The sequence below is a fragment of the Diadema antillarum genome, unplaced genomic scaffold (genome assembly GCF_040938485.1).
Source record: "Diadema antillarum isolate AM-2024a unplaced genomic scaffold, OU_Dant_1.0 seq00000712_RagTag, whole genome shotgun sequence".
Lineage (NCBI taxonomy): Eukaryota > Metazoa > Echinodermata > Echinoidea > Diadematoida > Diadematidae > Diadema > Diadema antillarum.
In genome coordinates this window covers 556,787-573,936 of record NW_027271616.1, presented here as the reverse complement: position 1 = coordinate 573,936, position 17,150 = coordinate 556,787, and the positions used below count along the sequence as shown (strand labels likewise).

The 17,150-nt window shown below is 37.9% G+C and overlaps 1 protein-coding gene across 1 annotated transcript; it reads right to left on the bottom strand.

Annotated features, from left to right (window-relative positions):
* Positions 1–999: 999 nt before the first annotated feature.
* Positions 1,000–15,193, bottom strand: LOC139737893 (uncharacterized). The gene is made up of 15 exons (XM_071648562.1): positions 15,024–15,193; positions 12,224–12,273; positions 11,210–11,446; positions 10,819–10,828; positions 9,946–9,985; positions 9,294–9,359; positions 8,649–8,799; positions 7,319–7,396; positions 6,629–6,698; positions 5,698–5,762; positions 4,586–4,652; positions 3,825–4,007; positions 2,877–3,028; positions 2,060–2,119; positions 1,000–1,260 (listed from the first exon to the last, which is right to left on the bottom strand). The coding sequence occupies exons 1-15, from the start codon at positions 15,132–15,134 to the stop codon at positions 1,173–1,175; spliced, it is 1,428 nt and encodes a 475-aa protein (XP_071504663.1). The 5' UTR covers positions 15,135–15,193; the 3' UTR covers positions 1,000–1,172.
* Positions 15,194–17,150: the final 1,957 nt, after the last annotated feature.

Below are 17,150 nucleotides of genomic sequence, written 5' to 3'. Positions count from 1 at the left end.
AAGCCTGAGCGGTGGAGCAATTCAGTGAGAGTAATTCAAGGGTATCTAGTACATTATCACACATTCAAGATAGACTGTGGCCCATAATGTGTAGGAAATTATCACCATATCAATAACAGTGAAAAGAATCTTTTGTTAAATGAAACCAGACTGAAGAGCATCAGCCTTTTACATAATACAACAATGAGAGGAAGACATTCAGACATTTAATCAGGCAATGACATTAATATTCCAAGACTGCAGAAAAGCTGACACTTTTCGCAGGGAGTGAATCATTTATACAAACCAAAACAACTCAAAGTAGCTTCCAAATTTCACTTCACCCAAATCTATGCTTGAACCACCTCTGCCTCTACTGTAAATGTGCACATTGGAGTTTTCAGCCAGTGCTTAAGGTGCAATTAAGCGCCAAAGTACCATAACTCTTCAGACACACAGCGGTGGTTGACTCAAGCAAAAGACATCTTTACTGACAAACAAGTAAAGCTACAATAATGTGGGATTAATTAAAACACACACACAAACAAACAAACAAATACATGGAATCAGTTATGCACACAATTACAATATATTCCTACCAAAAAAAAAAAAAAATCAACAGGTGCATCTCAGTTGTGGGAAAGCATATTATGGCACTCTGCGATGCATACGCCATGCAGACGCATGCGATGTCAACATGGGCTTGGCACGCTGATGGTTAAATGAGTATACCTCTTTGCACAATGCACACAGCACTGTAATTATGCTGAAATGCTCCATAAGGTACCGATCGAAGATAACTGCCATCCACCTAATATAGATATCACTCTCTTTCTCTGCCGAGTTGACACTGTTGCTCCTCATCCGCGGTACAAGTAGATTAAGTAGCCTGGAGTTGACAACACAAACGACTCACCATTTGTGAGTCTGCTCACCGAATATTCATAGAGTATTCATGTGGAAATTTACTTCCACTTTTCTACAAAACATGCACGGAATCTGCAGTCAGTTACAGTCCTCTGCACACATCTTCGAGGTGTAACAAATATCTTTATCCTCTCTCCTTCTGTTTTGCTCTCTAGCCATGCTATGAAATGCTGCTTGGAGCACCAAGTTAAATGTCACTTCTATTTGGTCCTCCTGGAATGATGATAATGATGATGATGATGATGAAGAAAGGCCTATGGTTATCATCATACCGCCGGTCCTTGGATCGCATCACCAGACGGCTCCAAGCTTGGAAACATCCTCTTGAGGGCATCTTGTGTCCCAAGGATTGTTCTGCAGGTGAAAATAGTAGAAAGAAAGAATAAAACATGCTGATTTACACTTAGGCACAGTCATTTGTAATGTGCAGATCTAACCTACATGTATGTGTAATATGACACATTATTCAGGAATCTGAGTAACATTGTAATCTGTATCTATTTCAAAGGGTAGGAAGATTATTTGAGTATATGTCAAGAATATTATATAAATCTACTCTATTGCACAGGCCATATATCTTGCAAGGATTATTTTCGTAAATTTTGCATGTCAACTGATATTCCACAAACTACATTTGCAATGCCTCCCTTGACACAAAAGCAATAGATAAATTTTCCATGATGTTTAAATTATCCACTTTGGTTCTTGAAGAGAAGTAATGCTTCAATTCTCATTCTTTCACTATGGTTTTTAGTCACTAATTCAACCACTTCTAAAACTGTCTCATAAGTCCCTTTTCACAAAATATCATGCTCTCAAGTTCATAGCATGTACAGTTATCAAACATATGAAACCATGTTTTCTTCATGCAATACAACATATTTTCACCACGCAGATTTCATATCGTCTATCTCTGATGAACATTCCAACTGAATAAATACCCACGTGATCACTCCTCGTTACACAAAATTTGTAGCAATCAACTAATTTGATTTCTACAGATGAGATTAGCCCAATTATTATTCTAAATGCAATCCACGTCTCAGACCAAAACATCCTGTCAATCGAAAAACAGACGTAAATGCTGGAGAAAGTTCTAACAAGCTACAAGGTGACAAACAGGTACGCCAAGAGGACGGACTTTCCAACTTACGCTATGAGGCCCATGACAATAAGGACAATGTCCAGAACTTTGCCTCCTAATGATATTGATCTGCAAGGAGGAGAGATAAAGAGATGTCAAGGGAATTGTGAATCACAAATTTGATCACTGATACAACCATATCATTCAAAGATTTCCAGGTACCATATCTACCACTACAAGGAAGTATACATCAAGTTCTACTACTGGGACTGTTTCAGCACTTGTTCAGAAATAAAGATTGGGAATTGAACAGTAAGTGTTTCTCTATAAACAGTCATACAGAAGAAATTTCCATGGTTATAAGAAACTTTAAAAAAATCTTTTCTCCTGCACTAGAGGTTTGTGATACATCATGCCAATTTTTTCTTGACTGAGTTTAATTTTGAAAAGGACTTATTTATCATTAGGAATGAGAAGGTCCTTTTCAGCACTGCACTCTTCAAGAAAAAGCTTGTGTGCCACACTACAAAACTACAGAAACAGCCTCTTACCACGCAAACTTTCACACAATATCTTTCTTGTGCACTCCGCCAAAAATCTCTATACACTTTTGCCTCAACTCCCGCGACACTTAGTAGTATTTCCAATGTTTGAGTATTATAATATTGTGCTGTGAACTCATATTACACAGCTCGTGATAAACAATACATTTCCTGTACTGCTCCACAGAGATGTACAGATAATGGGTGAATAAAAAATAAGTGATCTTTTCATGCAACACATGGGTATATATCTGAGACAAGCTGTTCTAGAAATAAGGGTGACCACCATCAAGAAAGATGGGGTGGGGGGGGGGGGGGGGAATTCACTGAATACACAAACTCACTCGTGGAATATCTTCCAGTGGATGATTCCAGGGAGGATGAAGGCTAATAGGGTGCAGCAGCTCGCCCCTACCAGGGCCATGAGGGTGGTGAAGTTTGGTATCAGCACCACCACCACGGCTGTTGTCAGCACCATGCCCAGCCGGAGCAGATTCTGAGGAAGGATGGGGGAAGGTTTACATGTGGAGGAATAACAAAACAAATTCATATATTATGTACAAGGCTTCGCTCTGTATCCAACAAATCACTTTTCAGGAATTGACGATTATGACTATTAAGTGTTGAATCAACTGTGATCACCTCATGCTCAGTTTACCATAGCCATGTCTCCATGGCATGTGAAATAAAAGAATTAAAAAGTAAACGACAAAAACACAAAATCATGATGGAATATTGGAAACAAATTCACGGCACCTCTGAGTCTTTCAAATATAAGGCACACAAAACTTATTAGTGAAAGAGAACATTTGATGACGCATGCACCAAAGTTTGTAAACATGAAATGTACCAAACAGATTTCTTTGTTAGATATTCAGCAAAGGAATAATCTATGAGTGTTTAAGTGGTTGTACCTATGAACTTGCTTGCATAAATATGTGCTTATTAATAAATATTTCAGAAAAGAATGGCACTGATCATCTTGATTCCATGAAATAAATATAACAAACACGGAAACCCAGGGAAAATGTTATGATTAGAAAAAAAATAAAAAGACCATACATAAAGTCTATATATCTGCTTCCAGTTTGGTCTGCTTTGCCCCTGCTATACACAACATTTCTGAGAAACAGATACAAGAGCATACTGGATATACATAGATTGGTAATTGTGCATAATTTACTATGCACATGATTTTGCAAAAAGCAATCCACAGAGAAAAATGTTCATGTGTGTTCATAAAATTAATGGTACTGCAAGGAAGTATATAATGATGACTTGGTCTCCCTCACCCCTTTGGTGACCTCGTTGGAAGGGTCTGAAAGGAACTTCTTCTCCAGGATCCGTATAACGGGAAACATCATGACCGGGTACGTGAAGAAGAGCGAGAAGGAGAGGAGGCCCTTGACGGTGTGAGGTAGGACGCCCTCTGGAAGATTCAGCGTGATGATGTTTTGCGTGTCGGGACCGAATGACTGTCGAAGAAATCAATGGCAAGGACAGAGACCTGTTCATCATCTTCATACCTCGGTTCAAGCCAATTATCCTATCTTGGATATGGATAATGATTTGCCATGCATTTACACAGAAATGTGTAGAGAAAATACGAGAAGAAATACCACTGAAGACAGAGAAGATGAATATCTCTATCATGTTGTGCATGGATGTGTGTTCTGTTCCAGAGTTGCTGAAAGTTGAAGTTAAGTATCATTGTGCATGCAGGGTATTACACTTCACTGCAGAGTACTAATCACAGTTGATGAAACTTATCTTGGACTGAGATGGCAGATATATGTAAATAGCAGTTATGTAAACCTCTTCAAGCTATTCTTCATTCTGTGTCTGTTCTATCACCAATATGTCACAGACTTGTGAAAAAAAAAAATCATGCATAACTTTGCATATGTAATTCAATGTTTTACTCTTGATATATAAATTTTTCTTCTATAACATTTCAAGATTTCATACTACCTTGTTCCTTCCCATAACATCAGCTACAAATATATATAGACCACTACGGGCAATGAAGCAAGCCATCTGTGCTTTCACTCACCATGTAACCACAGGCTCCAAACCCAATGAAGAGAAATGTCATGGACAGAATGGCATATTTGAATATTCTGAGGAGAAATAATGGAAATATTGGTAAATACGTAAATACAAACGGTGGATAGGATAAATGCATATTCTGGATTTTGAAACAAAGCATAATCCTCGAGATGAGTATGTTCTACCAAAGGTTTTATGATAGAGAAGGGGATAGTGGTAGATTCAATGCAAGAATAAAGGGAAAGCTGGCAAGAGACGTGCGATGAGGGCCTTCTTCATCAGACAAGCCATGATTATGGCAAATACTACACTTCACCAGCAATTCTACCATGAAAAGATGATCCCCCTCCCCCATCTGAATTTGAAAGGATTCTCTGGCAAAATTCGTGGAAAGTGACAAGATTTGAGAAAGTGTACACAGATGCAGCAGAGCGTAATCAAATGAGTCACTTGAGGGATGGATTGACAGAGGTCATTCACAGGTCAGCTGGTACACAGTGTCGCAGTGAGTTTTCACTGTCTCACAGAAGATTTTATTTGTTATTGTGGTAGCTACCGTAAAAACAAAAGTTTACAAGATCCAGAGCCTGTTACTGAAATATCTCAGAACGAACGATGCATCACAAAAACAAGAATCATGGGAAATATTTCTGATTGTGCATCTCAATACTGACAAAATGTTTTCCAGTAGGTCTTAGAATACACATTTGTGTGTGCTTTGGATCACTGATGTTGATTTTTGGTTTCTAGAATTTCCTGAAGGAGTAGTCCTTCATGCCCCCCAAAAAGTATGACTGACTTCAGCACTTTATTCATGTATCATCATTATTATCATTATTATTATTATTATCATCATCATCATCATCATCATCATCATCATCATCATCATCATCATCATCATCATCATCATCATCATCATCATCATCATCAATCGTAGCCAGGGTCTCAACAGAAAAGAATATAATAGACAAGTCTTCATAGACTAAACAACATTCACAAGAAAAAACTTATACGACTACCCATGCCTAAGTGTAATCCCAGAAGTAGTCCCAGGTAGAGTAATGAGGAAAATTTTACAATCCCGCAATATTCCTGCTTGGCGCCAACTATACTCACGATCTGAATTTGGCCCGTTTCTCCACTGCTACTGAGCTCTCTAGGTCGAGAATCATACCGGCTCCCTGTGAAGAGACAAGAGGGGATACAGAGCCATTGGTATAACACACAGTCTACATCCAAGTCTTGTTTCACTTGAGCAATGCATGAAAGAACGTAGTAACGTAGGGCAGAAATCTCTATGCAAGTGCTGGACCAACAGAGTCACTGCATAAATCGATTTTCATTTCTCTAGAAATTGGATCAGCCATATGTGGGGGGGGGGAGGTTAGGGTTAGGGAACAAAGAGAAAAACACAGCCATCAGAATTTAATTTTCTATAAAATGCACACATTCGTTCAACTTGTTACAAACAACTATTAAGGGTAATATTATTCACCTTGTCTTCTGAAAGAAGTAAGTCAAGTACTCTCTCATTGTGCTAGAAAAATAGAAATGTGTTGTCTTCTCTTGAAATATTACATTATTTTTTACATTATTGTCCTACTGTAATATCATTAATTGATTTCATCTCCTTATCCACTGAAAGCATATGGGTTTTACTAAAACTTTAGAAGTTCATAACTCTTTAACTTATTCTTTAACTGATTCTTGCACTAATTCCACCAATTCCCTCAATATCCATACAGAGTTTCTCTTCCAAACTAAACTTTTCAATGATCAATGCAATTGCCATGACGGACCTCAAGATCTAATAAGATCAAATACGATCACCACAATTACTCCATGATAAAAGACCACGATTTCAATCGTAGCACATTTTGTGATAAGCAGAAACAAATATTCCACAATCTACTAATGGTCTCCAATCATGGTGTGCGCAGCAGATTGCAAGACGGTGGGAACCCTCCATAAGTGATGCATCCCTCCACACTGTGTTTTTAGTTTTTGCTGTGTACGCTTCCTTATGAATGAATTCATGACTACACACCTCGTAGCAGTAAAAAGCGATGACGAGGAAGAATGGAAAACCCTCCAGCGACATTGTCTTCGGATGGATTCTATAGGGAGAGGAAAACAAATTAATTGAATAATCAATGAAATGATTTGTAAACTCATCAAGTTGTCATAACATGTAAGGCATTGCTATATGTACATTGTACATCTCACAAACACTGTAGTCTCATGTAATTAAGTGTGGAATTACCCCCACCCCCACCCCCCCCCAAAAAAAAACACACAAACAAACAAAGAACAAACAAAAAAAAAACACACACACATATTCAGACATGCACTAAAAAGAACATTTCCTCCACATAAATTCAGGGTAATACAATAGTCGTGTTAATTTTTTTTTCAGACGTGATTACACTACAGTGTACATTAACAATGCTACAAACTTGGCTCTCATTGAGTCATTGACATCTGCTAATTGACATTTGGCAGTGCATGAGATCAATTACTTGAAGAGCCATTTAAAACAAAACTATAATGCTTTGCGTTATCATAGCAAACCTACAATTGTACATACCATACGTTCATTTAATGATCAAACCATACATCATGCATCTGAAGAGGAGAACTACAAAACTACTCCTAATTGACTCATATTTTTTTGAGTGGAGACCTCTTTTATTAATCACAGTTCATCTGTCACAAAATCATTGAAGAGCATACTCACGGTACATTGTGGATGTGCTCAAAGTCAAACCAGAACACTACAGTATACGCAAAGATGTTGGCAAAGTCGGCCATCAAGCTGTTCAAAAGAAGACAAGAAATGATTAGCAGTTACTGGGTATGGGTGTTACAATAGCTAAACTTGCTGGAAGATTCAGTGTTTGACTTTCATCCCTTCCTCTCATCTAATGTCTACAAAAAATATATATATATATTATATTGAAAAAATATATATATACATGCATATATCCCTATACAATAAAAACAAACAAACAAAAACATAGCACAAAATACAAACTCAACCAAATCTAGTGTCTCCTCTTTACCATGACACTTTCTGCAGAGTGCACTGGAAAGACAAATATGACCTTTTCCCAGTGGAATATAATATCCCATGAAGTGCGTGTGCGGCAGATGCATTACATAGGATAAACCAATACTACAGTACAGTACACAAGTCACAAAAGACCTGATTGTTTTCTTGATGTTGTTGTTGTTGTTTTTAGGATGAAATTAGAAATGAAGCCAGGTGACAGAAATGTGCAAAAATTACTTGTCTTAATGTTGATTCTCTTTTCAATTGCCACTGTCAAAGGAAATTATAAAAGTTGTCATCAATCAAATTAACTCCTTCCCTCCATTCATCCATCATCCATTCTTCCATCTCTCCCTCCATCTATCCATCAATCTATCCATTCATCAATTCATCCTATCATCCATACATCCATTCATCCATCTGTCCATTCATTAATCCATCCATCCATCCATCCATTCATATCCTTCCATTCATCCATCCATTCATTCAACCATCCAATCATCCATCCATCCATCTAATCATCTATCTAATCATCCTTCCATCCTTCTCCCTCCATCCATCTATCCAATCATCCATCCATCTGTCCATCTACCTATCTATCCATCCATCTAATCATCTATCCAATCATCCTTCCCTCTTCCATTCATCTATCCAATCATCCATCCATCCATTCATTCAGCCATCCATTCGATCATTTATCGATCCATCTACCTATCTATCCATCAAATCATCCTTCCACCCTTCACTTTTCCATCCTTCTATTCAATCATCCATCCATCCATCCATCCATCCATCTATCCATCTATCCATTCAGCCATCCATCCATACAATTATCCATCTACCTATCTATCCATCCAATCATCTATCCAAACATCCTTCCATCCTTCTCTCTCCATCCATCTAATGAATATCCATTCATCCATCCATCTATCCACCTGTCCATTTTCTTTCTCTGTTCCCCTCTCTCAATTTGAAACAAAGAGTCACATATAGATTGAGTAAGAGAGAAACTCACCTGAACAGGGCTAGCTTATTAAGATGCCTCAGGAGGGAGAGAGCTGCACAGCCGGGCAGCATGAAAAGAACGTAGTGGAACATGTGCAGGTGGCCAGCAAAGATGGAAGCCAAATTGGTGGAGATGAAGATCAGATAGCTACAGCAGAAACCTAGCAGAGGGAAATAGCAGGACTATCCTCAGTCAATAATTGTAATATTGCACACTGTATACTAACCATTCACTTGTCTCTACGGTTATCGATGCTATACCGATAAAATTTAATGCATTTCAAGTATCTAGTTCCTGTAAACCACAACTGATGTTGAGTATGCCTGGGAGAATGAATGCATCTCAGAGAGTCTGATTAGAATCTTAAAAGAAAGGGAAAAAACAAACCTTGATTTTGTAGAGTGAAGCTCCTCTGAAGTCTCACATCTTTTGGACTCATATAGTGCACTTTGCTTCACAATTTACAAGATAACTTCATTCTGTGTAATAACCTAGAGATGGTACAATTGCATTAGGAGGGCTCACATATAGAATTACTGCACAGCAAGGCAGTTTTTGATCTTGTTCATTTTTTTTCTTGTATCTTGCATGTACATGTACGTCTATGGCCTATGGTTATGAGATAATACATCTTATTGGTCGAATGACACTGACCTGTTTGAGATATGACTATAGACATCTCCACCAGTAGTCGCCCTTTGCTGCCAACGGCATAAAATGCTGTGAGGGAATAGACATGATGCACAAAATTTCTTGAGGAGCGCAAGAACATACAATGACTTGCCCCGGTTGTGGCATTATCGGAACTACCCTACCATTTGTCAATTTGTCCTTCTCACAAAGAGTGATAGTTTGTTCTACCTTTAATACTTAAAAAACAGACATGTTTTTTCAACTTTAAGTGTCTGATGTTTTCATTACTGGTTGAATCATCAAAGCAGACAGGTTAATCTTGTATGTGAGTCACTGTCATGACGACTGTTCAGCACTGGAAAAGAGAAAAGCGATAATAAATAACTGCTTAGAGGTTGATTTAAAGTTTATTCTAAGTAAGAGAACAGTCAAATATTCTTAAATTTTACACACACTGTAAAGTAAACACTAAATTAATTTGTTATTTGGTACAGTGCATTTCCTCTCATAAACACAAATAATGGCAGAAAAATCACCAGTCGTATAATAAAGATATCCCTTCATGGCTCATCATCCATGCTCGTGGATGAAATATAAGTGTGTCCTTATTTGGAGTTTTACTACAGGGTAAAAGGAGTTATTGCATAATACAATATATCAATTTCACACTTACCTAAATCACCATAGTTTAATTCTTTAAGTGAACCATTTTCCTGCAGATTATGAGCAAAAAAACAAAAAAGAGTAATTAATAACATACAATGTATTCTGTCTTAAAGACTTTAATTTCATGTCATGGCATTAGAATGGAAATACAACAACATCACTGCACAGTTCCTGCTAACATAACTCTTAGTGGTGATTCTGTGAAGTCATGATCAATTTTGCAATCAAGAAAAAAAAAAGAGAAAAGACTGATCTCACTCTAAAAGTCATTACCCTTCATAAAAAATCCTCTTCTCTCTCGGGAAGGGCATCCACATCACACAATATGGCAGCTTTCATTAATCTTCAACCTAGGAGTTGTTGTATTTACACAAGATGCTTAGTGCAGTATATTTACACAACATGTTCCCGAGGCTAAAACTGAACAGGTGAATAAATACTGTATAGTCCAACAAAGTATCTTCAAACATCAATTTTTGAGGTTTGATATGTCTGGTCTTGCATTCTACTTGAGATTGAAAAAAGAAGAAGAAGAAAGCATGAATAGCAGTGAGCACATTTCCTGTGTCATTCATGTGTCTCAATATGAAATTTTCTAGACTTATCATGACTGTTTATATCCTGTCCCTATGACAACATTACAAAGTCATAAAAAGGTCAGCTTCCCCCTTTGTGATTGAGCAGTGTTATCCCAAATATATCACAAAATCAGTACGAATGTGTATACAATTTACATGTATTCATAGTTTGAGAATTAAACAATGATTGTGTTGACCTATACTACAAGTAACAAACATAATTACAACACTGCAGTCAAGGTCATGGATCCATGAGATGTAATCAATACAAGCTTCACGGACTTGACCAGTCAAAATACGACACATTCACCACTCAAGAAAGGTACAACATATAAATTCTATAGATCTATAGATTTTCTGAATTCGGTATTCTTTTTAAACTTCATATCAGTTTCTTATCCAACAATGCACATGTTTACAACATGAGATTTATATGCTGCTTTGCTCCTTACGGAAAGATACAAATTACTAGTCCTTTTCCCAAAATAGCAGTAATACAAAACGATGACAAAGACTTGATGAGTGTAGTTTTGGCCCATCCCAGTTGAATCAATCTTCCTTTTTGACTGAGTGTTTGTTTGCTGACTTTTAAAAAAAAATATCTACTGAAACATAAGCAACAATAATTGCACTACACCTGTAATTGTATTGTGGAGATGGAAGAATTGTAACTTGGGCTTAATTTTTGTCAACTGAATGCGGCATCTCACCTCGGCCCTGGAGCCCTTTTCGTTCGTAACGATGCAGACGTCCCCGTTGGACGCCCCTCCCCCTTCCCCCTCCTCCTTGCTGCCGTTCATCAGTTGCTCCTTCTCCTCTGCCCCTGGCTTATCTGGGCCAGGCAGCGGGGACACCTTGAAGAACTTCCTCACATCTTTCCTTTCCTCCAGCTTGTACTTGCAGTCAATAAGCAGGAGCATTGCTTTCATACTATACAACAGGGGAAGAAATCACGTAAAATCATTTCATTCATTCACAATCAATGCACACACACACACACACACAATTCAACAAACACACTCACGCATTCATATTTTGAGAATTGACATGTCTTATGACCTGCCTTGGTACATGTAAAAGTAAGAGAATTACATGTAGATAAGCACTGAGAGAGTGCATACCTCCACCAAGCAGCTCATTTACATGTACATGTGTAAAGGTAATCAATGATATCATGCTACAAAAATTGCACTATTTCTACTTATGTGATAAAGAATCCATTCTAGTTGTTTCCACCTAAAGAGATTTTTCTTACTCACTATAAGCTCAGCACACATTTTGGATCCTTAAAAAAAACCAGTTCCTGGATCTGGATCACAACCAAAATTTAATAATCTCTTCCTTGTGTCATTATTAGCTTTTCCTATTAAATTTCAGCCAAATCCTTTCACAATTTTGAGTTACTTTGCACACATACAAACAAACAAACAAACCAATGCCAGCAAAAACACAACCTCCTTGGTGCAGGTAGAGATAAGCAAATAGCACAAACAGTTTCAATAATTCTTTACGTTGTTACAAGGCAAGATTTGGAAAATTTTACAAAATTTGTACACACATAAAAACACGATAGAGTAATGACCATTTCAAAGAAAGTTTTTACTCAGTCATATACATCTCTCAGACTTGCAAACTAGACATTCTAAAATAAATATGAAAAGTTGGTGAAGATTATAAAACTTAGATTCATTTGTTTAAAGAACATACCTGACAACTGAAACAAACAGCATGATCAGCACGCCTTCCAGTATTCCAGCCTGTAAATGAAAGGGAAGTTTGTGTTCATAACTTTAGACAAAGAATGCATTATTATACAAATTTTAAAAACAGACAATTAAGGTAAATCACTCATACTGCACCTTAGAATGTGTGGAAACTTCATAAACAAGTCTGTATGTGTGGATCTGAACCTTCTGCTACTAGTGCTAGTAGTCTTAAGGTTTGGGTACCACAGCTCAGCATGAATGCTCCATCATCCAGCCATTATATTGTGTCACCAGTAATCACCAGAGTGTTTAGGTCATATAAAGCAGGGGCGGATGTAGCTTTTTATAAAGGGGGGGGGGGGGGTTGGGGGCGGAATGCGAGGGAGCGTAGCGACCGAGCCCAAGCGAGCGGAGCGAGCGAGGGGGGGAGGGTGTGGGAGGGGGGTGTCCCCCCTCCCACAGTAGGGAGAATTTTTGAAAATCTGTGTGTGAAAATGGCATTTTCTTGCATCTAAAACACCACTATTTTTGGTAAATGGTCCCCAGATTTTTTTTTTTTTTTTTTGGGGGGGGGGGTTGCAACCCCCCCAACCCCCCCCAACCCCCTCTAGATCCGCTTCTGTAAAGTACATTTCTACAATGAATGATACAGCATCTCACTAGCACCAGTCACACAGGCAACACCTCTCAAATTTTCTGTGAAATTAACACACTCACCTTTACATGAAAACACAGCTCAAATTTGTCACTTTGATGAACTGCTCACTGCCCCTTCCCTCCCCTTCACAAAACAAAGAAAGTGTTATCCCTATATTAATATCTACCCACTCCTTGACTCTCCCTTTATGTAATCATGTATTGCTGCTCCATACATGTACAGCTGTATGAGAAGAATATACCAAACCATACTTCATGATGTAGTTGATGATTACATGAAATCGATTTGGTTATCTCGAGCATCATCTACTGTACATGTAACTATGGGGCAGGAGATAACGATCATGCATTATTCGATGCAATCTATTCTAACGTTTGATGAATTAAAACATAGTGACGGGAAAGCCAAGCAATGATGATTTGCATTGTGTATATAGCCTAAATATCAGTCAGATGTGTCTTTCAAAACATTTCATAAGTTCACAAAGTTTTAGATTTAGCTGTGGTAGAAGAACAGATCTTTAGGAAGAACTTCTGTTGTCATTTCTGGCCTCCGGGACAGTTGAGTTATTTTAGCATTTTAGACTCTACATGTACAATATACAATACACAATTAAGTGCTATTGTACATTGTATACAGGCGGAAATTTTCGCAAAGAAGAAATTTTGCACATACAGTAAACCTCGGATAAGTCGACGTCGAGTGAGTCGAAAATCACTTAACTCGAAGCAAAATAAAAAGTCCCGATTTTTCCCTATGTATTTTCTCTAAGAAATATTTGGATAAGCCGAAGTACGAGAGTCGAATTTCGGCTGTGTCGAAGTAAAACATTCAGTCCCTTTTGTACAAAATACACGTAGTTTACATCACTTGAGCCGAAGAAGATTTGTCTGGCATTCTCATTACATTTAGAGGAGAACAAAAAAATCGGCATGTCGCAGAACCCCGTCCCTGGCCTGCTGCAGGAAAGCATGCACACTCACCGTACCGCTCTGCACGCATGTCGAATACATACACATGTATACATGTATACACACAGCACATCGATCCATATACTTTATCCATACACACAGCACATCCATACTTTATCCATGTCAAGCCAGAACTCCTTGGTCAACCAATCGCTGCTTTAATATTTTAGTGACAGGCCAAGTGGGCGGAGCTTGTTTGTGTGTGCCCGGCTGGCTGTATACTTTTGTTCAATATAGGTGGGATGGGCCTGGGAGAGTGTTTGTCTCAGGGTAGGTTGACAGAGATGGCTACTTATGTTGCACCATAGACATAGCACATGCACATTGCCACATTAGCGCAGACATTCTCAGAACTACGTTTAACTACTAGTATTGATACAAATTCCATGTTCAATTTAGAACAAAATAAGAACATTATCTTCAAGAACAGACAAATTTGAATGCAAACACACACACGCACGCACACACACACACACACATGCATGCAAATGTACTATAATACATGTACATAACTGTGAGTCGGAAAAAAAAATCGACTCTCGCGAGAGTCGAATTTCACTTAAGTCGACGCATTTTTGTCAGTCCCGAGAGCTTCGACTCATGCGAGGTTTACTGTATTTCGTGCGACATACAACTGGTGCAAAAAATTTAATGCATGCAAATATTTTTGCTTGCTACAGCATATCAGGTAGAACCAACGTATATCCATTTGCTATTAAACAAACCATGCGCATAGGCGGCCTTGAAATTATGACTAAATTTGACTAATCTAAATACACAGACACACCTTCACTCTCAACTTGATCTGATGTTGAGTGATGACAAGGTTTCAACTTTCCAAGGGTCATCGTCACATTTCATTCTCGCAATCTAACATTATATTATTGACTCATCAGCCTTCAAGTTCAAGTATCAACACTTCCTAACATCATGGTGATTTTCAACTGACACATTGTTGTGTCACTAACAGTGTTAGAGTCTTGTAGTACCAGGTATCTAAAATATTTTGTTTCCATAGCCCCATTTACAATATGGCACGACGGCACCATTCCACTACCGGCAACAACGCGTAAGCACGTCCTTCGCCGCCCGTATCGCGTACTATGTAGCTTTGCGACCCGGTAGTTTCCCGTGAACTTCCACTCACGCGATGACAGACCGAAAACACTCACCTCTTTGAAGGCGAAAGGCAAACCGAGCACTCCAGCGCCAACAAATGATATAAAAATGTTGGCAAATATTTTCACTGGATTCGTAGCACCAGCTCCACCTGAGTCGTGCATTTTGATGCCGTTCACTCGGGCACTTTTTACGAGTCAAAATTGCTCTAGGATTTTCACGTTCAGTGAATGGATTTGTCCGTGTGATGATGCACAGTCACTTGTGAATAGCGAAAGGCGTACAATTTACCATTTGTATGTACAGCAGAATTCCGTAGGGAAGCGAGTTGTTGAGAAATGTGTAATCTCTGCCACGTTCACGCTCTTGCTGTGACGACACGATCGCATAATATCAATGGTGTGTGTATGGTGTCTTTATGTGTTAGTACGAGGTGTAAGACGATATGCACTTCACCAGTTCACACGTGCAGAACATTCACTCCACCTATAAACCAACCAAAGATATTTGAAGTCCACACACCCACACTGTACACGAAATATTGACATACGTCATTCTCTGCGGTTTGCTGATCAGGGACAGCTATAGTCACTGCCACAAAACAAGCATTATTTTGCTTTCTCAGTGTTGAATACTCATATGAAACATTTGATCTTACATCGATCTTGATTGTCCATCCACTACATACCTATAACTGTTGGCAACTTGACAATTAATGTGACAGTGTTTTGCCTTAATTGTTTATATAAGCCTAATGGGTGAGTGAATGCCAACTGGGAAACTCAATTAAAGTAGCATATTTTACGCGATATTAGACTTTTCAAAAAGATGTTACATAGGTGAACACGATAGGTATAGCTAGAGACCTATACAAGAGTATTATTATGAGCAAGAAACTCAATGTTTATACATGTACCTATTTTACAATATATGTTTCAATGTGTGACTCAGTATGTGTGCATGCTCACATTCACGAGTCAAACTGTAGGCCTACATTTCTATTGGTTTATAACACTGTCAGACATGGATATTGTAAATACAACACTGTAGTATGTTAACTTCTCTTTCCAAAAATGATCCAATTGTGAGTAAAAGTACATTCTTCTGAACTGTTCTATGACTGTGTAGGACAAAGATTACTCCCATATTATGAGAGGTCAGACAGTAAACTCAAGCCATATCCATCTATCAAAAGGAAAGATCCACAATTATGCAGGAACAGAAAGAAAAAGCAAGGGTGCCTGGCGAAATATTGTTCAGCTCATGTGTACCAGCATTCATATTTGTTGACTAAGAAATACACTGGCAGCATAGAGTTCAATCAACACTTCTTATTCTCTCATGCACTTTGCCGATTTCCCCTTTAATATAATACCCATCACATCAGGAAAGATATATCTTGGGAACTTTTCAAATAAATTTGAATGTTTTGGAAGTAACCAGAGTTTACCTTGTTATTCGTAAATTTATTTCAGTTATTATCTTTTGTGTGTGTGTGTGTGTGTGTGTGCTTACATATCAGCGAATATAACACTATGTATGCGTACTCAAAAAGTTGACACAAGTAACAATATGAGATATTAAAGGATACAGTGACTCAATTTTCAGTACAAAATATCTTTTATTTTGACACTGATGGTGAGATATACATATAATATACAAATATACTTACATCAAGACACACGCTTGATGAAAGGAATGTTAGTTGCTACAAGTGCATAACCTTAGAAATCAATCAACAATTGTTCCAATTCTACGAGGACAGAATTATCATTTATGTAAAGCAGGTACTCTGTAGTTCTTTACAAAATTGTAGCAGGAAAGCTTGGTGACCATGTGTACATACCATCACATCACCTCATGTATGACTGTTAATGGGTGTATTTGTGATCGAGACTGATATAAACTTGCCATGAGCACACATAAAAACATTGAAAATTCCATAACTTTTTGTCTAATTTTGATTAGATTTGCATTTTTTTCTTTTTGTTTTATCTATTCTGTGTATCTACACCATTAAATAGACAGTGGCCTCCATTTTTGTTGTTTTTTTCTCATCTATCTTTCTAAAATGAAAATTTTCAGAGTTCTCAAGAACCGTCTTCAAATTCATCAGAGCTCTATAATGACTGCTACTTCTATTCATAGTAGACTATACTAAGAATGCTTGAGACAACATA

Excerpts from the sequence above, each read along its gene's own strand:
- LOC139737893 (XM_071648562.1), bottom strand. The coding sequence starts at position 15,134 with ATGCACGACTCAGGTGGAGCTGGTGCTACGAATCCAGTGAAAATATTT. Across the intron at positions 7,397-8,648 it reads AATAAGCTAGCCCTGTTCAG|CTTGATGGCCGACTTTGCCA; the intron begins GTGAGTTTCTCT and ends TCTTTTGAACAG. Across the intron at positions 1,261-2,059 it reads ATTGTCATGGGCCTCATAGC|AACAATCCTTGGGACACAAG; the intron begins GTAAGTTGGAAA and ends TTTCACCTGCAG.